Source organism: Solanum tuberosum, unplaced genomic scaffold (genome assembly GCF_000226075.1).
Source record: "Solanum tuberosum cultivar DM 1-3 516 R44 unplaced genomic scaffold, SolTub_3.0 scf00086, whole genome shotgun sequence".
NCBI classification, from domain to species: Eukaryota; Viridiplantae; Streptophyta; class Magnoliopsida; order Solanales; family Solanaceae; genus Solanum; species Solanum tuberosum.
The window spans coordinates 1,597,462-1,616,040 of NW_006239010.1; the positions used below are offsets into that span (position 1 = coordinate 1,597,462).

General features: G+C 33.4%; 2 protein-coding genes across 4 annotated transcripts; both read right to left on the reverse strand.

Annotated features, from left to right (window-relative positions):
- Positions 1-2,107: 2,107 nt before the first annotated feature.
- Positions 2,108-6,450, reverse strand: LOC102602365 (heterogeneous nuclear ribonucleoprotein 1-like). The gene is made up of 4 exons (XM_006346718.2): positions 6,219-6,450; positions 5,019-5,241; positions 2,953-4,135; positions 2,108-2,487 (listed from the first exon to the last, which is right to left on the reverse strand). Exons 2-4 carry the CDS (start codon positions 5,232-5,234, stop codon positions 2,474-2,476), a joined length of 1,413 nt encoding a protein of 470 aa, XP_006346780.1. The 5' UTR covers positions 5,235-5,241; positions 6,219-6,450; the 3' UTR covers positions 2,108-2,473.
- Positions 6,451-10,822: 4,372 nt separating this feature from the next.
- Positions 10,823-16,550, reverse strand: LOC102602706 (scarecrow-like protein 21). Of its 3 annotated transcripts, XM_015308509.1 has the most exons (3): positions 16,479-16,547; positions 15,756-15,829; positions 10,823-12,997 (listed from the first exon to the last, which is right to left on the reverse strand). In XM_015308509.1, exon 3 carries the CDS (start codon positions 12,798-12,800, stop codon positions 11,166-11,168), a length of 1,635 nt encoding a protein of 544 aa, XP_015163995.1. In that variant the 5' UTR covers positions 12,801-12,997; positions 15,756-15,829; positions 16,479-16,547; the 3' UTR covers positions 10,823-11,165. The 3 variants fall into 3 exon arrangements, with proteins under 3 accessions (XP_015163995.1, XP_006346782.1, XP_006346781.1); XM_006346720.2 differs by lacking the exon at positions 15,756-15,829 and having other exon boundaries at positions 16,479-16,550; XM_006346719.2 differs by lacking the exon at positions 16,479-16,547 and having other exon boundaries at positions 15,756-15,889.
- Positions 16,551-18,579: the final 2,029 nt, after the last annotated feature.

The following is an 18,579-nucleotide window of genomic DNA, read 5'->3' on the forward strand; positions in this document are numbered from 1 at the left end:
TTTGGGTCCGCAACCCCCCCCCCCCCTCCCCCAACCCCCTCTTTATGATTTAACTAAAAAATCATTTTACTCCTCACATATTTAAGACTTATTTTAAACTATAAATCTTTAATGTCTTTCTTTTATCTTAAATCTCGTTTCTAGTCAAATACTTTTACATAAATTGAGAGAAAAAACGTACCTTGTTTGCTATAACATGTTGTGTTGTTTCTATAAGTACATTTGACAGATAAAGAGGGCATTAGTTGTCACAACAAGTTGTATCATTTGTCTTGCTGTTTGGATGGGCCAATTTCACTTTCAATATTTCAGTTTTCTAGCAATCTTCGAGAAAACAATGGGCAGTAGGTATAATCCATAATATGTATAAATATATACATGTAATTTCTTGAATCTATGAGTTCTGTGGGTGGATAAGAATCTGCAACGCACTAGAACGCCCGTTGACGATTCTTTACTCTGACAACATCTAGGGTTCCTCGAACAATGTGATATCTCACACCGGGTAAATCCTTAACCCTTCCCCCTCTTACTAAGACTGCATAATGTTCTTGTGAATTATGGCCAATATCGGGTATATAAGCAGTGATTTCAAATCCAAAGGTTAATCGTACTCTGGCATGTTCCAATTGAACATTGTCCATTTTTTATTATTCTCAAAGGATAAGATTATTCTCTTTACCAAACATATGCGGATCCAATCACGATCTTATATATAAGAAGAACAAAAGATCTTTCTTGATCAATCCAGGGCGGCTTCTCCTATGTCATGTCAAATTCGCATCGGAAAAAAGAGATTTGTCCTCTCCTATAAAGAAATAAAAAAAATTGAGGTGTGGAAAGGACACAGTCGATGTAGAATATCACTTGCAAAACTTATTTTCCATATTACCCCTCAAAAAGTTATTTTCTTCATTTTTAAGGAAATTTTATTTACTACATATCGAACACACCCTTAATCCTAAGGCGAAATCACTAATAGAAGATATATTGCATATCGTCGAGCTATTTGGCAAATTTGTCTATTCAGCCTTGACGTAACAATAAAATTTTATCCCCATGAGATTACATGTTTATGCGATGAAAATAGTTTTTCTTGTAGAATGCAAGAAAAGACTACATACAATAAGCTTAATGCTTAGTGAGCCTTTCAAGATCAGCACAATATGTCAAAACTTCTTTTATATTTAGTTTTTAATTTCTTTTGAATTTGATAGATAATAAGCCAAAGGAAAAGTATATGACAAGCATGAAGCACTCATAGATTCCCCCTTAATTTTAACCAAATTTGATTTGGACTCCTCACCTTTTCTTGATGGACCATCCCAACTAAAATGTAGAGTCCAACTATTCTTTGTGCTTTCTCGGGTGGGGCAGGGAAGAAGGTAGAAAGAAATGAAGTAGTTCATACTAATCAATCAACTATCTCTTAATTCCACACTAGTTGAGGTCAACTGAACCTGACAGACACATCTTTTTCCTTTTGGGAGCGCACTCCTAGTAGTGGGTATTTCGTAGGACTTTTGATATCCATTGCCCAATCTATTGTCGTATGTACGTGGGTGGATGTTCCAAATCCAAATAAATCGAGTGTTCGGAGGATTCATCATAGTTATGCTATTTTTTATGACAAGGGAAACCCGCAGCCGCTACCCTTTGGGTGCGCACAGGATAAAACCCCACTCCTATGCAATAACTCGCAAACCACATAGGAGAGGTAAACCGCACTAGGCAAGCCTGGTGCGACGAGCTCGACCCAGAAGGCAAACCCCTTGCTTTCGCTAGCAAGGGGTTTCGAACCTGAGACCTCCAACATGGAAGTCCCAAGTGTTGATAAGGATAAAAGGGCCAAAAATTTATAATCAATCTAAATTTTTGAAAACAAAAAGAAAATTGGAATCGGCTATATGAATCTTCAAACATAATATTATTAACACAACAGTGTGAAAGAATTTGAAACATCATTTGTATAAAAGTTTACCAAGAAACTGAAAAGTTGATCGAATTTGCAAGCAACATATCCAGAAAGGGAAAGATAACAACTCAACAACCACCAGAACGGTTGTTGGACACTCTAGTAGAGAACGTAGAAACGAAGAAAAGAATCTCAACAATAAAATGAACATTTGCTTTAAGTCTCATAGTATCACCCAATATGCATTGGTACAATTATCGCAAGTATATTCCGTTATCCAACTTTACATCTCAATCAAATGCCAAATGTAGAAAAGAAGAAAGAAAATGAAGGCCTATAGTAAAGAAATGCTATGTTCAAACGTTACAAGGAAGTCCCTTTACGTTGTAAACAATTGTTGACGATAAAGTTCTATAGTTGGTATTGAATTAGCTCTAAGTGAATGTACCTTTTGCCTGAAGTATTTCCCCAACAGGAATGCTTAATCCACACTTTGATCATGCTGTATTTTCCACCTACATTAAATATTCGATATCCAAATTCCATACATTAATCTTCCTAGGCAGCAATACCTGAAGTAAAAACAAGAGAATGTAAGTAAACGTAAGAAGGACGCCAACGAAGCAAGTTCATAGTAAATGCAGGACATGGAACATCATGGTCTGTGCTTTTGGCTAAAGTTTTGTTTCTCCTTCAAAAATGTTGACGCGTGTGCGTCGGATCCTCCAAAAGTTATTCATATTTGGAGGATCTGATATGGTGTGGTGCCATTTTGGTGGATCCGAGCAAACATAGAGGACAACAAGAAGCATGTTATTGCTTATCAACGAGAGAAATGTTCTATGCAAAATCAGCAATAATATCATTTGGTTTCCGGCTAAATTCTACCCCCGCACGTCCTCCTCATTTTGTTTACCCTTCCATATTGTAGAACAGTCCTGGCCTACCATTTAATCAGTTCTTGTGCATTTAAAATATATCAAAAAGTAATATTAAATAGAAAGACCCAAAAAAAGGAATAGGGAAATTACTTTTACCTCTAGTTGATCTATTTGCAACACTATAACCACCCACATAACTGAGGGAGTCTGCACTCCCGAGTCCATAACTAAGAGCTCCAGCGCTGTCTAACTCTGGAGAGGATGCACGCCAAGTAGAGTCCTCAAGAATCGAACTGCTTACCGTTCCATAAAAATCCCCAAAAGTGTTTGCATGAACACCTTGTGTTGGAGCATATGATGACTCAGCATCAGCATTGCTTCTTGCATTTTGTCCATACCCTGCCCCACCTGCAAATCCATTCTGTCCACCGCTGAAAGTGATGTTGTCATCGCTGAAAGAACCGTTACGTCCACCTTGGCCAGAAATTGGAGAGGTACCCCATGTTGTTCCAAGACCTCCAAAAACACCAGATAGTCCTGTATTCCCGCTTCCTGAACCAACAAACATGCTAGTGTTTGCAAAATTTGTACCATGAAAAAGACTATCATTCTCCCACTTGTTCTGACCTGTTGAATTCAACACAGGACCATTTCCAACTCTTCCAGAGCCATGCCCGACAGGAACATTGTATTTGTTTGAATTCTCATTGTGAAAGGAATTTAAGTTACGTCCATAACCAAGAACGGAACTGAACTTTCCACTTCCACCATAGCTTGAGTTCAATCTGGAGTCTATTTCTGTTCCCATATTGTAGTCAACTGGACCAAACAAAGAGTATCCATTGCGACCAACGGAGATTGGAGAATATCTACCTTCTGTTCCGACTCCATAGTTTCCCATCAGGCTTGGACTGTAACCTTGAGCATACACATTAAGGAAATTGTTTACCCTGTTCATGCCATGGTTATATCTACCTACTAATTGGCTTTGGGTTGGCCCGGGCGATAACTCTTTTGGAACAGCACGCTTGACTTCGACCCTTTTACCATTAAGTTCATGAAATGTTTTGAATAGTACATTATCAACTGCTTCCTCTGAGTCATACGTGATGAATCCAAAACCTCTAGGCCTTTGTGTGTTATGGTCATACATCACCACGACATCTGTGATTGTCCCAAATTGGTCAAAATACTTCTTGAAGTCACTCTCAGTGACTGAGGATGCCAAACCTCCGACAAAAATCTTTCTGGTGCGGGCAGGACCTGGAGAACCCTGTATGCTTCCGTTGGTTCGATTAACATGTTGATCGTCCCTCGGAACAGCTTTTTTTGCCTCTACCTGTTTTTGAAAGGGAATAATCAACAAAGTATACATTTGTTTCTTATCATAAGATTTCACATTATATCTGACTTTACCTAAAACAACACACATTGTCTTGCTGAGAATACAATTACTGAACTATTTGAGTTTCCTTACCTTGCTATGGACGTATAGTTTTCTGGTTAAGAGGTTACAAAGTCTTGACTGACCGTTCAAAGATAATTTTATGATAAATAGCCAAAATCAGCTGAGCTAATTCTGCTTAATTGAGCATGGTTTCCGATCCACATTTCCAAACACTAACTGCTACATCCTTTTATCTCATGCAACATGTTAGCTTTCTAACATTCAATATTTTATATTAGATCATTTGAAACTAGTGACCAAGCGTGCTATAACTTGGTACTTGCATTACTTCCGATTGCGTAGCTCCAAACAGATTCACTTATGTAATACTAACACTCATCAAACCGAATCAATTTCTTCGGTCAAAGTGATGCAGTATGCATTTTACACACATCCAACACATGGAACTGTGAAAATCTCATGAAAGTGCATTTCCAATGTATCTTATTGTAATCATAAGCTATTGCAGGTCTCAAGAAAACAACAATTAGCATTCTCACTGATAAGAATCTCAGAGGGAGAATTTGAAAAAATCCGGACACGATTAGCATTCAATATGTTTTGTAGACAGCATGTGGATTTACTTAAAAATTGACATAACATTTCAATAAAAACGCCAAAAGAACACAATTAACCTTCGATTTTAAGCTTCATAGTCAGAGCATGTGGATTTGCTTAAAATTTTTGACATAACAGTTCAATGAAAACGTCAAAAGAACACCATATAGGATGTAATAAAAAAATAATAAGTTCAAGAATCACGGAGGTTACTTACAGTTCTACCATCAATAATGTGTTTTTCTTTAACAACTTTTTCAGCAATGGAAGGGTCTGCAAAGACAACAAAACCAAAACCACGAGCACGGCCAGTGATTCGATCTTTCATGATCACAGCTTCAACTACATCACCAAAAGCTTGAAAATATTCTCTGAGCCTATCATCATTTGTGTCCCAAGAAATCCCTCCAACGAATACTTTGCCACTCTCCATTTCCTCTCTGCAGATGACATTACGAAATCATCTATCCGAAAATGAAACTTAACATAATTGTGAATTGATTGAGTCAACAAAAGACAATCTTCCAACTATAATTCAAATCATTCACTTGATCAAAGCAAAAGGCTTAACATAGGATCTAAACAACAACAATATACACAGTGTAATCATACAAGAATCCCATAAGTGAGGTCTGGGGAGGGTAGGATATATGCAGACCTTACCTCTACCTTGGTGGGGCAGAGTTTGTTTCCGATAGACCCTCAACTCTAAAGAAATGTAACCAATGTAGGAAAGTAAGAAAGAAAAGCGACAACAAAATAGCAAAATACAAAACAAATGTCGCCAACAGATTATTAATACACATCGGAGAAAAGAAACTACGGATACCTGAATCATACAACTAGAAGTAAAAAAACAATATCATCTCAAACAAAAGAAATTACTAAGAACTTGGAGATTACAATACTCAATTAAAGAATGTATAATCTACAATTCAACTAGAGATCTCTAATCTTCAACCAAATCCAAATTCAACAAACCCCACAAACCAGAATTCTTGAAAAAGTCATAAAGATTGAAGCTTTGACTTGAAATATTCAACTATGGAAACAGACACAGACCCACAAACCATAATTCTGAATAAACCATAAAGGTTGAAACTTTACTTTTATCATCAAACATCAAAACACTATGAAAACAGATACAGACCCACAAACCAGAATTCTGATTAAACCATGAAGATTGAAACTTTATCATCAAACATCCAAAAACTATGAAAACAGACACAGACCCACAAACCAGAATTCTAATTCAACCGATTGAAACTTTACCATCAAACATCCAATAACTATGAAAACAGACACAGACCCACAAACCAGAATTCTGATAAATCCATAAAGATTGAATCTTTAATATGAAACATCCAAAAAAATATCAATATGTATATATGGAAGAACTTAAAGAGGTCAAATTTACCAAAAAGATGAAGGCTCAGATTGAAGAAAAAAATGATTGAAATTCAAGATCTGTTAGAGAGGCATAAAGCAAAAGGCAGAGGGCTAAAATGCCCTCTTTTTCTTTTTCCTCTCTATTATTTTTTGCTTCTTCTTAAGATTTTTCAGTTTTGGTCTCAAATTGTTGGAGTTTTTATCAATGAAAAAGATGAAGGTAAGAGAAAAAAAGAGTGTGGTATAAAAAAAACTGATTGACAATCTGAAATGGCTAAAATTTATACATATTATATACTATTATAGATATATATACAATTTGCATATTTAAGTTATAACCAACTACTATACTTATATATTTGTATTTATTTAAAGTATATTATATTATATTATATTATACTTGGTTATCTCTTGGTGAGAAATGTTGAAGCTGACAAGAGGGTGGAAGATGGAAACTTTTGATTTCCCTTTATTTTATAAGTACTATATACTACTATTTGAAAAATAAATAGTTTATGGTCTAAATTATTTATTTTAGCGAGTTTCACATTTTAATTATTCATTTTTTTTTCAATCTATTTTATGTATTGAAATATATTTCAACGGTAAAGTTACCTATTTTAAAATAATAATAATAATATATATCAACTGTTATTTATTTTCATTTTCTATCTCAACTATTATAATTATTTTGATAGAAAAAATAAATAACTAATAGTTAAAATGTGTTTGATAATTTAAATACAAAAAGAAAATAACTTATTATTATGTGGGAAACTTTGGGAAAAAGAAACAATTTAAATAACATTTCTATTATTATCTCTAAAAAACTTCAAAATAACTTAACGTCTTGAATTCGATTAATGAATTTAAATAACATTATGAATAAAACATTTTATTCTCAAAATAAAACTTTTTGATTAATTTAGAATAGTTGGATTTCAAATATTATTTTTATTATGTGACCTTTTGTTATTAACCACGTGGAAGTATTGCCTTCATTTTATTTTATTTTTTTACCCACTGATTCTCAATTTTTTCAATATGTCTCTCTTTTTATTTTATTCCCTTTTCCTTTTGTGCTATTAGTTTTTAAAAAAAACGAATAATCAAACATGCATATAAAAGTGATGCAAAATAGTTTTTTGGGATCTAAAATGAATAATAAAAGTTTTGGTTTGTTATGTTTCACACATTTTTTGTACTTTAATTTTGAAATAAAAGTAGATTCAAATTAAGAAAAATAATCTAAATACACAACTTATATTATTATATTATCTAAAATTCTCTACCATTTGAAAAAATTACAAAAATTCTACTTTACGTAATGTTTCAGTCAGATACATCACTTTACGCGATGTATTGAGACGTACACGATGTATCGGGACATTACTTTACGCAATGTACTAGTCAAATACATCATTTTATACAATGTATCGGGATATACACGATGTATCGAAACGCTGAGTGATGTATTCAAAACTGAGATGTTATGTATTAGGACATTGAGAGATGTATCCGAAATCGAGATGTGATATATCGGGACATTTTGGGATGTATCCGAATTCCACCAAATTTAAGTGATTTTTGTAATTTGGAAAATAGTAGGGATAGAATGTAATTAGCTCTTAACTCGATGAAATTTGTGTAAAATCTACTAAATTAACCAATGTATTTAATAAACTAATGTTGCTATTCTAATTCTAGTTATATTCTAATTTCCAAAAAATGTTATCGGATTTATCACATTGTCGATTTATTGATTTCAATATACTGTGTTATCGTTTCGAAAACGAATCGCCTAATTTTTATATAAGATAAACAATAATTCATTAAATTATTTTACACGTGCACCCCAATCAATAACACTACTTCGCTCTAAAAAAATTGCCCCAAAACATTTGTTTCCTTTCGCTTCTCACTCCAAGTCTCCAAAAGTCACTGGTGGAATACATAAAAGTCACTATTTTTTTTTATTAATAATCGATGGATAAATCAATTAATTAATTAACTAATTGCAAAATTAATAACGATGGATAATTGTTAAGTCGAACCAAATCAACCAATAATTTATCAGTTCGATAGCAATTTAATACGTATAAAAGTTAATAACTAATAAATCAAATCATTAAATATAAAAATCAAACTTAACCATCCAATAAAGTTGATTTGACCAACAACAAAAAAAGTTGAATTCAAACACATTCAAATTCCATGCTTCTTCTTTTTCACCCCATATATCTCATATTTGTCTAGAAGTAATTAAAAGGTTTAAAACTATTTTTTTTAAAAGAAAGATAAATTTAGGTAATTAATAGCAATAACTAAAATGAGAATCAAATTAATTTAATTAATCATTCAAAAGTATTTGTGGATTAGCTTTCTTCATGTGGAGGAAAGGGATGAACCCCAACTCAAACATTGGACGGTGGCACCCTGTCACATCCTCTAATACTAACAATAATAATAATTTAATTGAATAAATTTTTGTTTTTGGCCCACAAAAAGAACAGAACAATTAATTGATTAAGACTTGATTAATTTAAACAAAATACCAAAAGGATATAAATTTAATACAATCACATGGATGAGGCAAACAACAAGAAAGGGATTGATGAGTAAAGATACTTCAACAACTATGTCTCAATCCTTGAATAAATTGAAGTCGACTATGTGAATTTGTTTATATTGTTAGTCAGTCTCAAATCGGATAAAGGAGAAAAGTTGATAGGTAAATAATCAGCGTAAAGCTATTCACATCACATTAACGAGAAAAACTATTCTGCAGGGGCAAATTTACTGTGTTAAATTCGGAAAACTATCTTTCAAAGGTGGATCTATTGTATTAGGCATGTGTTTGGACTTTGGATGAACAATAACTTTTGCTTAGATCCTATGATTGTTTTCGGATTTTTTTTCTTTAATATTTGTAATTATAAATTCAATAACTACAACACATTATAGGTTTGGTGACAAATCTATAACCTGTATATATCATAAAATATTGGAATATATATTTTAAAAAAATTAAAATGACAACTAATTAACAGTCCCTCTCAAACTTCCAATAACTTTTGCTTAGATTCTATGCTTCATCTTTAATTAAAAGTTTTAGTTTGAGGTTAAGTGAAGGGTCTTTTTACGTAATTTTCCCTAAAAATGGAAAAAATATTAGCAGGTAATAGGGGTGCGCATCGGTCAGTTCGGTTCGGTTTTAGGTGTTATTGGTTCGGTTTATCGGTTTTCGGTTTGTAAATATGTCAAACCGATAACCAAACCAATAACATATTTCTTATCGGTTTTTGGTTAATCGGTTTATGGTACTTAACGGTTCGGTTTTCGGTTTAACCAATAAGAAAATACTCATACATATTATATACACGATAAGAAAATTTTCAAATAAACCATATGATTTTTTCAGCATTTGGCATGAAAGTAATAATCATAAAAGTAACAATCATTTTTCTTGCAAGTTTAGACACTAGACACATTCAAAGGAAAAAGTGTGAAAGTAACAATCGTTTAACCATTAACAAAAAGTGTGAAAGTAACAATCGTTTAATCATTAACAATAAGACTAGTAAATTTAGTATAGTCTTATTGGGTTATCGGTTTAACCATTAACAAAAATTATAAAACCGGAAACCGAACCAATAACCCAATAAAAAATTTTGCAAAACCGTTTAAAAACCGTTAGCCCAATAACCCAATATCAATAAACCAATAGTGTTTTTTTCGGTTCGGTTTATTGGTTAAATCGGTTTTTGCACACCCCTAGCAGGTAATGGTTCCCCTATAATGGATCTTAGGCGCAAATCTGAATTAGTTGTTACCTTAACTTTATAGTTCATTTTACTTAATCATAATTAATTAACATGTGTTTTACTTCATTAAATCACGTAATAATGAAAATTGCATTAGTTTGGTGTATACACCCAATGCGGGTAAGTTTTTTCCGTTTTCCTCTTGAGACCTCAAGTCAAAATATTTAGACATAGCACTAGTGTTCATACCTTCAACCTATATTGCTCAAGTTCTTCAAAAATATCGATATGTCTATTACATCCTTAAAAAGTAGCACATTTTTTTAGGATTCGACACGGATGCAACTAACATATTTGGAAAGTTCGAGCAACGTTGCCTTCAACTATGCTCGAGATAAATGACAAACAAAGAGAACATATAAACAAAAACAAGAACAATGAGATATATAATCCTTCAAAAGTAGCACATTTTTCAAGGATCCGACATAGGTACAACAATATATTTGCAAAGTTCGAGCAAAGTAGCCTTCAACTATGCTCAGGTCAAATGACAAACAAAGAGAGCATATAAGCAAAAAAAAAAGAACAATAAGATGGAAACTTTAAAGGATGCCAAAACAGATTTATCATTACAAAGTTGGCACAGCAGAATACAAGTTCAACAGAAGTTCCAAATTCTGGTTAAGTAAGCTGGTAAGTTTACTTATGTTGCTCGGACTCTTCAAGAATGTCAACAGTGGTGTGTCGGATCCTCCAAAAGTAGTGCAGTTATGAAAGACTCGACACATGTGTGACAACATTTTTGGAGAGTTGGAGCAATATAGCTTTCAACTACGATCGGGACAAATGAAAATCAAAGAGAACCATGTAAAAACTAAAAGAAAAACATAAGATAGAAACTTTATGCCCAAAACAGATTTATCATTACAAGTTGGCATAACAAACTAAACTTCTGGTTAAGTAAGCTGGTAAGTTTGGTTCATTACAACAAAATTCTCTGCTAATTTCATGTTTGATTAACAGATGCCAGCTGAGTTTATGGTGTCTACTATAGAGCTTAACTACCTCTGCTAATTCCTACACTGGGATTTACAAGCTCGAGATTTCAGAGACTTACCTCTCTATAACAAGAAAAAAGTTTCAAAGAAACGGTCTCGGCTCTTCTGTTCTTCCAAATGCTTATATCAAGATCCCAAAGGCAACGAATGAGGTTATTGCCAAGCAGAAGAAGTTGCTAAAGCTCTGTTGTTCCATCCAATATAAAGCGCCCCCTGGCTTTCAGCAAGCTTATAATTTGAGCTATACTCCTTCAGCATGACCTTGATGGTCTCAGCAACCGATGGACTCAGTGGGCATGGTGTAAATCCAGCCATCAAAAGTCTTGACCTCCACTTGCCAAAAACTTCATGCCTTTCCACTCTATCAGCCCCTTCACATGCTATGAGATTGACAACATCCCGTGCAATACAATGCTCCTCTGATCTGATCCGCTGCATGTCATTCCTCGGGCGAGTTACATCGACTGATTCGAACATTGCTTTGTGGTAATCTAGAGTTTCACGGAACCTTGGAAGGAAAGGGGCAGTATTGGTGTTCATTTCTTGTTCAACTAGGGCCACGATTTTGGGAGACAAGCTCTTGACTAGTCTTAATAGGCGGTCTCGATGGTTCATAGTGCTTACGCTCTCGTCTGGCATGTGGTGCAACATGTAAGGGAAGTTAACTGCCAGGCTTTCTCCATGTCTAACTCGTAGGTTCTCTAGTTTGACCATACAGCCTGACAATGCAGCATTATGGAATTCGAAAGGCACTCCGCAGGACTTGGCAATGCTCGCTAACCTTTCGCCGACTAGCTGAAGTCCACCACCGCGTGCATGAGCTGATTGGGAATCATCAACGCCTGTGATGCGGAGAAATGGCGGACCACCAGGCCGACGAGCCAGATAGTGGATGAGGAACATCCATTGACTTCCCTGTGCAATTTGAAAATCAATGATATGGATTCTATTCTCGTTCTTCATGGCTTCGCTTATGACAACATTGGCGGACATATAAGCGAACTTGAAGTAAGGGGTGATGTTATAGAGGACTTGCATGTAGGACAACAATTCTGAGCTAGTTGGTTCGTTGCACTTCAGTTTTTTGTATATGTTACTCCCGGAGGACAATAATCGTGCTCTTAGACCTTCCAACATGTATGCACTCAGTCGTTGCATAGGTTCCCCAGAAACCGATACCCTTTTCTCCAAAGCATCCATCAGAACTTCTGCAGTCGAGGTATCAGCTTCATCTACTGCTTCAGCACAGGCAACGAGCAACTCTTTCAAGTCCAATCTTGAGGCTACGTCCAATACTTGATTCCGCCTTGTCAAGGAAAAATGTTTTGAGACTACACCATTTAACGAGCAACTGCAGCTGTCATCAATATCGGATTCAGGCCTTAGCAACTTATTATTCAGTTCCCACAGCTCATGCTTCTTTCCGTTGCTGTCATCAACTCCTGAACACAAACTTACAGGTGAACCAGAAGTGTTCTCAGAGGAACGACGTTTCTCAAACATGTTTGACTGAGAACATTGAGGAGAGAAAGGACTCCTGTTGGAAGAGACGCTTATGGAAGGATCTGCATCGTAGATGGCACAGTCAGTAGCCGGAAATGAGTCCATAGTGAAGAACTTTTCATTCTGTGTCTTTAAAGAAACCTCTGTTCCGGAGTTGCTACCATCATTATAACTGCTGTTATCAGAAGCATGGCAAGGGGTGTAGTATTGCTGAACTTGCTGCATTGGCTGATTGCACAATTTATGTACACTACATGGCCTTTGAGGTCCCTGAGATGCTTGCATCTGACAATAAGTAACTCACTCACTGTGAGCTGTGCCAAAGGAAGACACTGATCAGCAAATGTCTACACTAAAACTAGTCACGACATCTCAAAAACCAAAGGTTCTTTCAGAAGAGAATGACTGCTGAATCTGAAGCACTAGAGCTAGAATGGATATCTCCAGTACACTGCCGATGCAGTTGTCAAAGACAGCAAAATCTGCCAAGAAGTAAAACATGATCAGTATTTTTAGTGAGATCGAACTTTTAAAACGAAAACTAAAGATCACAAGAGATTGTCACAATATAACAAAGAAGCCTTCCTTTTACAGCCAAAATGCAAATTTGATCAGTGTCACAGAAGTTGGGACGATATTCATGCTCATAAACAAAACACAGAATTAAGAAATGTTATGACAAGATTCCACATCATTTTGATGGAAAATTACGAAAGGATAGAATCAAAAGAAGAATATACCCAATGAAAATGGTAATATACAAAGTATGATCATTCATCAAGGCCTAAAGCATTCGAGAAATGGGAAATGCATATCAGATCAGTAAATCTAATATTTGAAAACGTTGCTATCTCTCCTTGACCAAGACACATATAAAGGAAAGAATTAGGGAAAACGTCTAGAGAGACTAATCAATGAAGTTGCTGTTGCAGTTCTTAATGAGGAACGACGAGTTAGTTGAGGATTTAATGTAACTACCTGCACTTAGTAAATGAACAAAGAAAGTCACCAAACGCACCAGAATTGTTGGTCGATAACTCCCAAAATGACATGGTAAAAAACACAAAGGCAGTAGTGGATTTACCAAGGGTTTAGAAACTTATCGAAAAATAATAAAAAGAAAGCCCCATTGTTGATTTTTTGAATAAAATGATACCCTTAACATCAAATATCCTTTTATATACTACAAACAGTGGATTACCTTTAAACAAAGAGATAAATCTTCAAATTCAAGCGCAATCACGAAGAATTAGCAAGATAATTGACAAATTATCAAACCTCGACTTAGGCTAGCACGGCTTGCTATGCTCTTCAACCTCCATCTCCCTAACTCAACCTCTTAATTTGTGGGGAAAAAAAGTCTATCTAAGGCTAGCTTTGAAACTGTAGCTTGTTGTTTTTTTCGTTATACAATCAATAACAAATTAAATGAAACACGACGAAAAAGAAGTGAGCAGTTTGACTAGGAATAAATCTTCGTGTTTCTTTATCTTCAACCCTTCCACCCCCTACCCCACCCCACACATCTTCCCCTCGCTTTCCACAACTAACAAGGTCTACATTGATTTCCCCTTTCTTTACTATTAAGGTTAAGATTTTTCTGTTTCTAACCCCAACCAGCACCTCAAACCAATATCTCTACAAAGATAACTCAGATCATTAACTCATAAACATCCCACAGCTCTCAACAGGCACCCTTAACCAAAGGCTCGGATCGAGACCTGAGTATGAAGAAAATCCTAGTAGGGAGCGCTAGCGCTTCCCTTAATAATGGGCCTTACGCGGATTAATTTGGGACCCCAATGCAGTACCAAACACTGGATGAAAACAAAAAAACTCCAGTTCTACTGATTACTTAGCATGTAACATTGAACCTACGTTAGCAAATGACAGCAGAAAAATAAGAAAGATGCAACCTTCTTACCTTAGAAATGGAAAACTGACAAATAGAAATGAAAAAGCAATAAGGCCGCAGTACAAATGACCAAAGCTCTAGTTTTATTTTTGGAAAACGGGGCAAATACACCCCTCAACTTTGCGATTTAGAGCGGAGATATCCCTCGTTAAAAAGTAGTACATATTTTCCCCTTCTCCCTTTATTTTTTTTGGAAAACAAAGACCTAAGATTCTCTACTTCATTTTTTTCCTTACACCAAGAATAAACTTAACTCCAAGGAAAAAACAGAGACAGACTCCATATAAAAAAAGTCATTTCTTCTTTTCTAAGGTATGCGTTGAAACAGTAGTTTCCAGGTTTTTTCATTATACAGTCAATAACAAATTAAATGAAACACGACGAAAAACAAGTGAACAGTTTGACTAGTAATGAATCATCGTGTTTGCTTATTTCCTAAAAGATTGGTTATCGCCTTATTTCGTTGTTGTTACTATCCTTTCTACTGTATGTTGTGTATAGTTTTTCATTTCACAATGCTTCGTTATTGTTATGTTCTTCTAAGCCAAGGGTCTATCGGAAAGAACCTCTCTCTCTATATATAAGGTAGGAGTAACGTGTGCTTTCGCTCTACCCTCTCCAAACCCCACTTGGGTATGTTGTTGACTAAAACACTATACTTTAATTCTTTCCTTATTCATAGAATTAACTGAACTCAAAGGAAAAAAACAGAAACATTGACTCCATATCAAAAAAGGCAATAACTTTACAAGAACCACTAAAGACTAACAACACCAGAAACTCAAACCAAACATTAAACAAACCAAAGGTCCATCGAAAATGAAACACTACTGACCAATTTTCCTACCCACCCCGACTAATTCCACGGCATATCTACATGGGCGGCTCAATGCCTTTAAAAATAAGGCATCTGTGAAAATTTGAAAGGCCCAATTTTTTTTTAGTAATTATAAGCCTTTTTAACAAAAATATATACTATATTTTTTAATTTATTTGTCTTGTTTTATGTTTGTTTTGAAACATTAATTAATATTTCTTTCTTTTTTGTCAATTTTTAAATTTAACTTCCACGTGATAGGTTTAAGACCACAATATTAAAAAATATTTTGGTATATATATATATAGTTTAACATCATAGAAAAAATAAAGATTTTTTACTAAAACGAAAGAAATTACGAACCTAAAACCTCACAGTTCTTAACCCCTTCATTGACCACTACGTCACACCCTTCGGTGCAAACCAGAGTTAAATAACTCATTAATATTTTTTTAAAAAAACAATAGAAAAAGGGTAACAAGAAATTAGTTCAGTGAGTATGACAAACCTTCAAAACATTGCTCAAAAAGATGTATTTTTGAAGAATTCAGACGAAAGTTGGAACCTTTTTTTTGCCTTCGGCTAAACACACATTAAAACAAACCAAAAGTCAGCAGTTGATAGAAATTTTTTTACACTAATTCAAAAATCAAACACTTCTTAATAAGTCTAATCTTCCAAGAAAAACCAGAGGATATATCACTCAATAAAGAATAAAAACAGAAAATTGCAACAAGAACCTACAACAACAAAGTATTAGAGTATAATGCAGACCTTAGAAATAGAGAGAGGGCAACAAGAACATCATAGAATTAATTCAAAAGATCAATCAAAAAGATGTTTTTTTTTAAAGAATTCAAATGAAACACCTATTAAAACAAACCAAAAATCAGCAGTTTATAGAAACAATTTAGACTAATTTCAAAAATCAAACACTTCCCAGTAAAACCAATTTTCCAAGAAAACTAGATTACATAACACAAGAACAGAAACAGATAACAAAGTCAAAAAGATGTTTTTTTAAAGAATTCAAATGAAAGTTGGAACTTTTTTTTTTGTTTTCCGCTAAACACACCTTAAAACAAACCATTCAAAACTCAAGCACTTCTAGTAATACAATTTTTCAAGAAAATTAGATTATAAAAGAACAAAAACAGAAAAGGGTAACAAGAACATCATAGAATTAATCAAAAAAAATGTATTTTAAAAGAAATTAAGATGAAAATGGAACCTTTTTGTCTTCTGTTAAAACAGAGATAGAAGAGGAATTTGCCTTTGTGTGTTTTGCTGATTGAGAATACCAAGAATTTGGTATTTGCTTTATATAGTCAAAATAAAAGGACTCGGAAATAGAGGGAAATATTGCCATCGTAATTGTGATATAATGCTCTAGTGAAAATAAAAGGACTCGGAAATAGAGGGAAATATTGTCATCGTAATTGTGATGTAATGCTTAGAATAACATAAAACAAATTACTGTCCGACTATTTATGATGAATTGATCTTTTAAAGTAAATATGTAACTGAAGTTATGTCCCGTGAGATATTATGATAAGAAAATATAAAATGATTTTTGTCCCGTGGAAAACATTACTCACTCTATTTCAATTTACTTTTTACCTTTTAAGTATGTCCTTAAAAAAAATGTAATCTTTCTGTAATTAAAAAAATTAACTTTAAAGAAAAAATATGGATAATATTACTAATTTATCCTTTAATTTATTAAACTTAATATTTTGAGAAATGTTTTAGATGATAAATATTATTTAATAGTAAGGGTAAAATAAACACAAAAGATAAATTATCTTTTGATTTTTTAAACTGAACAAGTATTGTTGGACAACTATTTTTAGTATAGTAGATAATTATTATTGGACGGAGGGAGTATTTGTTTAGATCGGAAAAGAAGATTTATATCTCCAAATTTAACTTAGAAGTAAATATCTTTATTTGTTTGGAGAGTATGAAGTCGTATCAAATCAAAATACATTTAATCCTGTAAAAAAAATTGTATATCAAATTATAACGATGCCACATACAGTAAGGAGATATTACTTTTTATGAGGAACATAAATTAAAGATTAATACAAAATGGGAATAAAAGTGTAAAGGACACTTTTTATCTTTTCCTCTATTTTCTTGATGTTCCATGTACTGATATTTTTCGTATAATTGAAAAATCTTCGAAAATCTATATAATTTAAAATTGAATTATTTTTTTCATACAAATGTTAAGGATATCACTTGAAGGCTTTATGTGTGTGAATTCGATTAACTGATTTCTTACAAATTTTCAAAGTAGATGAGATTAAATTTATTTACAGTACAATTAAATTCATGACCTATACATCACGCTATTTATGGATTTATAAAAAATACCATTTGCTTACTAAATTTTTAAAAAATTACTTAAATATATTAACTAAATCTTTAAGAAAACTCTAATTTCACCCATATATTAGTTTTTAAACACATATTTTATGTGTGCATATCTCGTATAAATTATTTTTAAAAAATTATACATATTTTAAAACTATTTGTTTTTTAGCTATAAAATAGTAATTTAAGTATTTGAGAATTACTTAGTTCTTCAAAGCTAGAATACCTAAAGAACATTCATCCAACTACTTCAAATGATCATGTACTTGTTTTGAAATGATTGAAAAATATTTAAACTAACAATTAATTTAGTTAGACACAGTGAAGTTTTTTTTAAGAGTTGCTAAAAAATTTGTGACGTATGCTTAAATTATTCGTATTTAATAAAAACTAAATTAATTGTATCTTCTTAACTATGTAAATTCTTCTTTAATACTAAACTAGTCAAGGTGCGTGTACTTTTATCGTTCTGTCTTTTCATCTCCTTTCTTGTTTTTGCCATGTACTAATGTTTTTCATGTAAACGGAAAATCTTTAAGAATTTGTCCCATGTAATTTTAAATTCCATGAATTTGATTTTTTTGTTTTTCTTCATACAAATGTATGGTATTTCACTTGAATGCTTCATGTGTGTAGATTGATATTTCACTTGAATGCTTCATGTGTGTGGGTTTGATTAACTAATTAACTCTTGCAAATTTCTAAGTTGTCAAGATCAGATTTATTTGCAATAAAATTTGAACTCGTGCAAATCTCGTGGTGTATGCTTGAGTCACACATCACATCATTTATGAGTTTATAAAAAAAAATTATTATCTGTTCACTGAATTTTAAATAAATTACTTAAACATACTAAATAATCTTTAACACAAATGCATCATCCGAGCTCAAATTGCTGATTTCTATCGTATACGCAAAACATTTTAATCCCCCCCCCCCCCACCCACACACAA